At 29.8% G+C, this 7,616-nt stretch overlaps 1 protein-coding gene and 1 long non-coding RNA gene across 4 annotated transcripts; both read right to left on the reverse strand.

Moving 5' to 3' along the window:
• Nucleotides 1-388: 388 nt before the first annotated feature.
• On the reverse strand, nucleotides 389-5,481 carry LOC115237113. 3 transcript variants are annotated; one of them, XM_029809968.1, is made up of 8 exons: nucleotides 5,465-5,481; nucleotides 2,036-2,287; nucleotides 1,626-1,784; nucleotides 1,211-1,369; nucleotides 1,031-1,120; nucleotides 907-954; nucleotides 603-826; nucleotides 389-469 (listed from the first exon to the last, which is right to left on the reverse strand). In XM_029809968.1, the coding sequence occupies exons 2-8, from the start codon at nucleotides 2,247-2,249 to the stop codon at nucleotides 404-406; spliced, it is 960 nt and encodes a 319-aa protein (XP_029665828.1). In that variant the 5' UTR covers nucleotides 2,250-2,287; nucleotides 5,465-5,481; the 3' UTR covers nucleotides 389-403. The 3 variants fall into 3 exon arrangements, 2 of the variants coding, with proteins under 2 accessions (XP_029665828.1, XP_029665829.1); XM_029809969.1 differs by lacking the exon at nucleotides 5,465-5,481 and adding an exon at nucleotides 2,639-4,882; XR_003884308.1 differs by lacking the exons at nucleotides 389-469; nucleotides 603-826; nucleotides 907-954; ... (2 more) ...; nucleotides 1,626-1,784; nucleotides 5,465-5,481 and adding an exon at nucleotides 2,639-4,882 and having other exon boundaries at nucleotides 2,050-2,176.
• A 21-nt stretch (nucleotides 5,482-5,502) lies between these two features.
• LOC115237116 lies at nucleotides 5,503-6,863 on the reverse strand. Its single transcript, XR_003884309.1, has 4 exons — nucleotides 6,722-6,863; nucleotides 6,225-6,309; nucleotides 5,921-6,131; nucleotides 5,503-5,548 (listed from the first exon to the last, which is right to left on the reverse strand). It is a non-coding gene; the product is annotated as an uncharacterized LOC115237116 (long non-coding RNA).
• Nucleotides 6,864-7,616: the final 753 nt, after the last annotated feature.

Here is a 7,616-nt window from a genome sequence, read left to right on the forward strand (position 1 = left end):
GCGAAACGCTTGCAGGACCCACGGCACTCGCTCGCCAGTGGTCCTCACGAAGAGACGCAGTTATCTAGTCTGCACAGACTAGTTTTGAGGACGGCCGTTCCAGGCCACAAGGGACGAAGCCTCTTATGCATCTTTCGACGTGCATGCTTCGTCTTGCTTGCTTGGCCTATTATCGTCCTGCTTGCTCGCCTGCTTTTCCTCCGACTCACTCAAGACGAAGGAATTCGGAGCTTACAAGAGGGACGAGAAACGAGCTACGAGACTATAAGGTACGCACCGTGCGGTGAGTCAATTTCGCTTTCGTTATTTCGAGTGTTCCCTTTCGTGAAAATACAGTCCACTCTCTTTTCGTAATTAATCGCGCAATATCGCATCCGGGGAGAATTGAAAATATCCTCCCCAATCACCTCAGGATACGATGGATATTATCTCTGGCGTTATTTCCACCCGTTTTTGATAAAAACTCTTTCTATGAAAAAAGAAGAAAAAATAAGTAAATAAATGTGACATGTATTTAAATTATGTATTTAAAGTGATCATAGTAATAAAAAATTTCTATATCGTTATCAATGTGCTAATCTTGCTAAAATTTTTGTACTTACAAATTGTCTCACAGCTTCAGCTGATATTTTCAGTAGTGCATCAAACTCTTTTATAAGTTCAATTGTTGTTAATGGTAAGAATGGCGCTATGACATCATCATTAATTTTTTCAGGACTTAACGCGCGGTGTTTAATGGCCCTTTCTATTTTTAATAATCGTTGCTGCAAATCTTTTAATGTAATATTTGCTACTGCTTGCATACGCAACATTTGTTGTATACTATCTGCAATATGATCAAAAAAATTATATACACAAAATGATAACTTGTGAATTGAATACAAATAATATACAAAAATAATTTACCTTTTATATTAGAGATATCTTCTAAGTTTTGAATCGGTGGAGCGTTCCCTATAAAATTAAAGTTTGTAGTTTTACAATTAATGCTTTACAATTAATGGTGATTTTAATATTGTAATTTATATACCTTGTAATATTATGGGTACATTGTACAGATTGGAATATTCATTCTCCTTGTCTCCCATATCTGTTGTTATCAATAATTCATTTTCTTCTTCTAGAAATGTATAAATTACCATGTATAATATTACTATAATCATGCAATAATAATTATCATATTTTATATATTTTTATCATAAAGAAATACCATTTTGTGAAGTAATAATTTTGTTGTGTCTGTTGTCATTATTAATTTTTAAGATCTTGTTTTGTTGTTCTTTGTTAATAAAATCCAAGTTTGGAGGACATGATGGTAGTTGCTGAATAGTGTTGGTGGTTGCTTGAACAGCAGTTTTAATATGTTTTTCTGTAAATAGGATCCAATATTTGTATTCCAATATTACATTGCAAGGATTCGTGAACAATAACAATGCAAAATAGTTATATGAAAATTATGCTATAATATAAAGGAAATATGCATTCGCTTTGCACATTTTCATGTTGATAGCATCAATCTATCTTTATTGCTCATTATATGCTGATAAAGATAGAATAATGCTTTCAGTACGAAAGTGTCCAAAACGGACGCAATTATAGTAAAATATGTGTCAACGGTACTTTACTTTTCGTATATTTTCGAGGTTGAGATTGATGATCATATTCTTCTTCATCGCTGAAACGACTATACAAAATACGTTGCCTCTTTCCTCGGCCCAGTCGTTCTTCGTCGGTTGTGCTATAATTAGAATCTGCTGCATTCTTTCGAGCTGATTCAAGAGATGCTGCAGTAAAAAACAAAAAATTACATTTAGATTTTTCATTCACTGACTAGCATAATAGTTTTAATATTTACTGGTAATTAAATCTGTATTTTACATCATATACTTCGCATGTACATATATTTGTATATTATGATAGTAATTCATTATTTAACTAAGAGGTAAAAACATAAGAAATGATTTTATTTTTCCTATATGTTACTTTATGTTTTATGTAGTAAACTTGACGATTATATATTAATGCAAATACTTACTACAATATTTTACGATATCCACTTCATAACTATTCCATGTAGAATCGGGACTTTCACAGTTTATTATTAATGTTGCACTGTTTGCCGTTCGAGGTGGCCACCAACATTGCTGAATATCCTCCTTATCTTTAAAAAGCCATGCTGTTGGAATTTCAGAATATGTAGAATCTGATAAAAATTTAACTACTGCATATTTCTTATTTTCACAACTCATCTTGTGGAAAATGTGGGAAATGTATAACGTTTCAAAAACTGAAAACAGAAATTAGTTCGTAATAACATCAATAATTTTAAAAACAAAATGAAATTGAACATAATATTTTTAATGGAAACAAAACTAAAATTGCTGTAAGATTAATTTTCTTGTCAAATTTGTTCTAACATTGATACATATAATACTTTTGCTACTTTTGATATAAAATTTTTGTATATCGATTCTTCGTGTTTACAAATTACAGATTTATAAAAAAGGCCTTCGAAAAAGAAAATTGTCAAACAGAATGTAGATTAAACAATCTTCCAAATCTTTTTTTTCACATTATTTGTTTAACTTGTATAAAATGAAACATGAATCTTTGTTATAGTAAAATACTATACACTCACCTTTGAAATATTTTTAGTCATGAACTAAAAATCCATCAAAATTTGTATTTGCAATATTTCATATAAAGACAAAAGAATCGTACGTTTATTGCATATAATGCATATAAATTTAATCATATAAAGCGTACGCATACAAAAATGAAAAAAATTGAAATATATTCAACCAAAAAGTTATAACATCTAATTATTAGTGGCTTGCAATGGTATTGTAATATAAGAACCAATTTCATCAACACATTTAATTTTGAAACACTTCTTTTTTACTTGCGTTATTGAAATTTTAATTATGTCTGTAGTAGTAGTATTTGATATTAAAAATATTCCAAGTCTTTCTGACGAGCAGGGTATATGAAAAAAAGCCTTTGGATTTAAAAAACGTTTTGCACGAATATAACAAACACAGTCTTCTTTAAATATATCCAAGATAAATATTACAGATTTATCACAAAGTATAGCACAGTTATCAGCTTCATTGGCTGCAATTTTAAAATTTTTGAATTGGACATGAGAAATGGCGTTATTTTTCTTATAAAAAACAATCGGATATTGTTGCATTTTACATGATTGAATGGGAAGCTGTAATTCTTCAAAAGTGCGATTACAAAACTCTTCTAAAGGTGCTCCCGATTGATGTAATTTTTTTTTTAATCTGTTGCATATAATTTTCAAATTTAAAGCAACTAAAGTTATCTAAAGAACCAAAATTTTGTACATCATTGGAAAGATGTAGAAGATTGTGAACGTTATGCGACATATACTCGTCGCCATAAATATTTCCGTAATTCGAAACAAAGTACAATAACAACAAATTCGCATAAGCGTTGAATGGCACACATAGTTCTTCATCAGTTAATATTCTAATCCCAACACTAAGAGAAAGAAAATGATTGTAGCAATTTGTAGGCAATACTAATTTCATAACAACAATTCCGGTATAAAGCAGAAATTGGCGAAATTCTGTAGCTTTCCATCTATCAATATCATTTAAACCTCTAGGTTTTCTTGCAAATTCTGCTGGAATAAAGGGTTTCAATGCAATTAAATAACACGAAATTGAATTTACAGCCTCTGAAGATAATCTAATATTTCTATTTCCTCTGACCCATAGTTGCAGCAATCGCTTGACAACACCTAAGCAAACAAGGTGCATATAATCTAATGGGATTTGGGATATCATTCCAATCGCGAGTTTTTCTAATATAGAATCACCTGTGTGATGTTCAATATGTGTACGATTTTTAAATGTGTCATTTGTACGTAACATGTTGTGAATTTCTGGAAAAACTACTCTATTACGTACAAAATCACCTTCCTGAATACATTTAGGGCAAGAGAAATATCCTGTATGACCTTTTGTGTAGGTAATAAATGATTTCGCCGGGGCATCACATAATATTGCATTAAGAGTTACTGTATATTTTTTATTAGAAACAATGATGCCTGTTTGAAAAAGAAGAATAAAATCATTAACAAAGTCAAACAAAAAATCGTTAGCGTTATTAGGTTTGCACATGCCATGATAAATACCAATTATAAAAGGTGATGTATACGTATCTACATCTTCAATAGATGCCATTATGGGCCAAAATTGGCTACCTGAACTTTTGGAAATTGGTAAGCCATCAATATTAATATTTAATTTTATTTTGTTCCCAGTAATAAATTCAGAATATATTTGTATGGATCGCTTTAAAGGAGAAAAAATACCAAAATGTAAGTAGCGACCATTACCCAGAGATTTAATATTTACAGATGCATTTCGTGGCGTTTGAAGTAATGCTCTCACGTCTTTAGGCAAATCTACATGGCCATGTTTCCTTAAAATAGTCAGTAACTCGTTAACAGTATTATGTGCAATATTTCGTTCAATAATTAATTTTTGTAAATCTTCTTGTAAACTCGTCTTATGGCTACAATCAGAAATACTACTTATATGAGAAATATGATCTTGTGCTTCAACGTTATGTTCCTCGTTATTTTCTTTATCAGATTGTGATTCTACACTTGATTCACTCATTTCATTAAGATCTTGAGACAAAATATTAATTTTATTTGTTTTATTAAATGTATCATCGACATTAGTTAAATTACTGTTACTACTATTTCCTGCTTCTATTGTATCAGATGCTATATTCGAATTGATTGAATATACTTGTTTTGAATGTTTGTAATAAGTCAGTTCGCGATTAATTATTTGATTCTTCCGCCTTTTTGATAAATATTGAAATTCCTTTGGCATGATAGCGATCTTATTTATATATTTCATATATATTTATATATGGGCTTTTTTCCCGGATGCTTATGATTGCTTATGCTTAAAGCTTATTACATCTATTGTAAAGGACGCATAATATTTATATGTATAACTTATATATAGATATAAGTATACAGGATGTCCGATAACTTTTGACGCATCAGAGGTTTGAAGGTAGATTGGCTCAAACTGAAAAGAAAAGTCCTGTACCATTTTTTTGAATAACGCCTAATAAAGAAGTTATTATTGAGTAAAGTTTGGCCAATCATCGCCGACCTTTAGCCGGGCGCACGTCGGTGAGCCGCGCGCCTGGTAGTGTGCGTGAGCGCTCAGCTGTCACAGTGGCGCACCACTACCAGGCGCGCAGCTCACTGACGTGCGTCCGGCTAAAGATCGACGCTGATTGGCCAGACTTTACTCAATAATAACTTCTTTATTAAGCGTTATACAAAAAAATGGTACAGGTCTTTTCTTTTCTGTTTGAGCCAATCTACCTTCACACTTCGGGTGTGTCAAAAGTTATCAGACACCCTGTCTATACAGACAAACGCATTACTCATTTCAACACATACCTCTAATTGCAATATATCATCCACATATCATCTAATGTGTATCATCCACCTCTTAATAAGTAATAACTTGTCCGTGATAGATTGCTGCAACAGAAAGATACAGAAAATGCATATTAATAAGAAAGCCAAATATAATTTTTCACTTATATTGTAATACAATATTTAATTCAAACCTACTTAATCGTAATGCGCTGTCCACATAATCTGATATATATATATTTTATCTAAAACATATATACATCCATATGTTGTCCGTGTAATTGCAATATATCATCCACGTACCATCTAATATGTATCATTCACGTACCACCTAATATGTATCATCCACGTCTTAATAAGTAATATCTTGTCCGTGATAGATTGCTGCAACAGAAAGATACAGAAAATGCATATTAATAAGAAAGCCAAATATAATTTTTCACTTATATTGTAATACAATATTTAATTCAAACCTACCTAATCGTAATGCGCTGTCCACATAATCTGATATATATATTTTTTATTTAAAACATATATACATCCATATGTTGTCCATGTAATTGGAATATATCATCCACGTACCATCTAATATGTATCATCCACGTACCATCTAATATGTATCATCCACGTACCACCTAATATGTATCATCCACGTCTTAATAAGTAATAACTTGTCCGTGATAGATTGCTGCAACAGAAAGATACAGAAAATGCATATTAATAAGAAAGCCAAATATAATTTTTCACTTATATTGTAATACAATATTTAATTCAAACTTACCTAATCGTAATGCGCTGTCCACATAATCTGATATATATATTTTTTATTTAAAACATATATACATCCATATGTCTGTGACAGATTGCTGCAACATAACAAAGATGATAATTATTAATTATATTTCGCTTATACATCAAATATATAAACTTAAATGAATTTTAAAATTACCTAATGCAAACAAGTTTAGCCAATCGCTTTGAGGTTAAGTTGCATTAATATCTGGATTATGAAGCCATGCTAAATATGTGAGAAATTTATTGAAAATATTTGTAAATACAAATATAAGTCTTTTAGATCGACATAATCTTTAAAACAATTTTTATGATTATATAATATGTTCTTTAATGTAAAATGAATGCTATTTCAAGTTCTGGACATCTTATTGATAACGAGCACCAAATATGTGTAATATTATATATAATAACAGATTTAAAAATATTTGGCAAGTGAAATTTATTCATATGAAAAATTGATTAGTCTTAAAAAAAAAAGATTACCTTGGATTCAAATGATGTGTATTAATCTCGATGCTCGGCTCGAATGGAAGATGGACGAGAGGACGAGTCTGTTCTTTTTCACTGTACTTCTTACACTCTATATATATATAACCTGCACTTATATCACATCTTTATTTTTTTTTCACCAAGTTACAACCATATATATATATATATATATATATATATATATATATATATATATATTTCTTCCTTTTTATATAAAATCTTTAAATTCTATTCATTAATTAACTACAAGCAATATATATATATAATATTGAAATAACTCTTAAAATAGAGTTATATCAAGAAGATTATGTTATATTGCATAAATAAGAGACAGTTATATAATCTCAACATAAATTAGGTATAAGAACTGTTACATTTACATGTTATTCCCATGTTACATAGCAGTTATATTCTGGTGTTGTATTGTATGAATAAGAAACAGTTATATAATCCCAATATAAATTATGTATAACAACTGTTACATTACATGTTACTCCCATATTATATAATAATTATATTTCTAGTGTTATATTGCATAAATAAGAGACAGTTATATAATCTCAACATAAATTAGGTATAAGAACTGTTACATTTACATGTTATTCCCATGTTACATAGCAGTTATATTCTGGTGTTGTATTGTATGAATAAGAAACAGTTATATAATCCCAATATAAATTATGTATAACAACTGTTACATTACATGTTACTCCCATATTATATAATAATTATATTTCTAGTGTTATATTGCATAAATAAGAGACAGTTATATAATCTCAACATAAATTAGGTATAAGAACTGTTACATTTACATGTTATTCCCATGTTACATAGCAGTTATATTCTGGTGTTGTATTGTATGAATAAGAAACAGTTATATAATCCCAAT

This window comes from Formica exsecta, unplaced genomic scaffold (assembly GCF_003651465.1).
Source record: "Formica exsecta isolate Colony F162 unplaced genomic scaffold, ASM365146v1 scaffold2724, whole genome shotgun sequence".
In the NCBI taxonomy this organism is placed as follows: Eukaryota; Metazoa; Arthropoda; class Insecta; order Hymenoptera; family Formicidae; genus Formica; species Formica exsecta.

Excerpts from the sequence above, each read along its gene's own strand:
- LOC115237113 (XM_029809968.1), bottom strand. The coding sequence starts at position 2,249 with ATGAGTTGTGAAAATAAGAAATATGCAGTAGTTAAATTTTTATCAGAT. Across the intron at positions 1,370-1,625 it reads ACCTCGAAAATATACGAAAA|AAAAACATATTAAAACTGCT; the intron begins GTAAAGTACCGT and ends TCCTATTTACAG. Across the intron at positions 1,121-1,210 it reads AATTATTACTTCACAAAATG|AAGAAGAAAATGAATTATTG; the intron begins GTATTTCTTTAT and ends ATACATTTCTAG.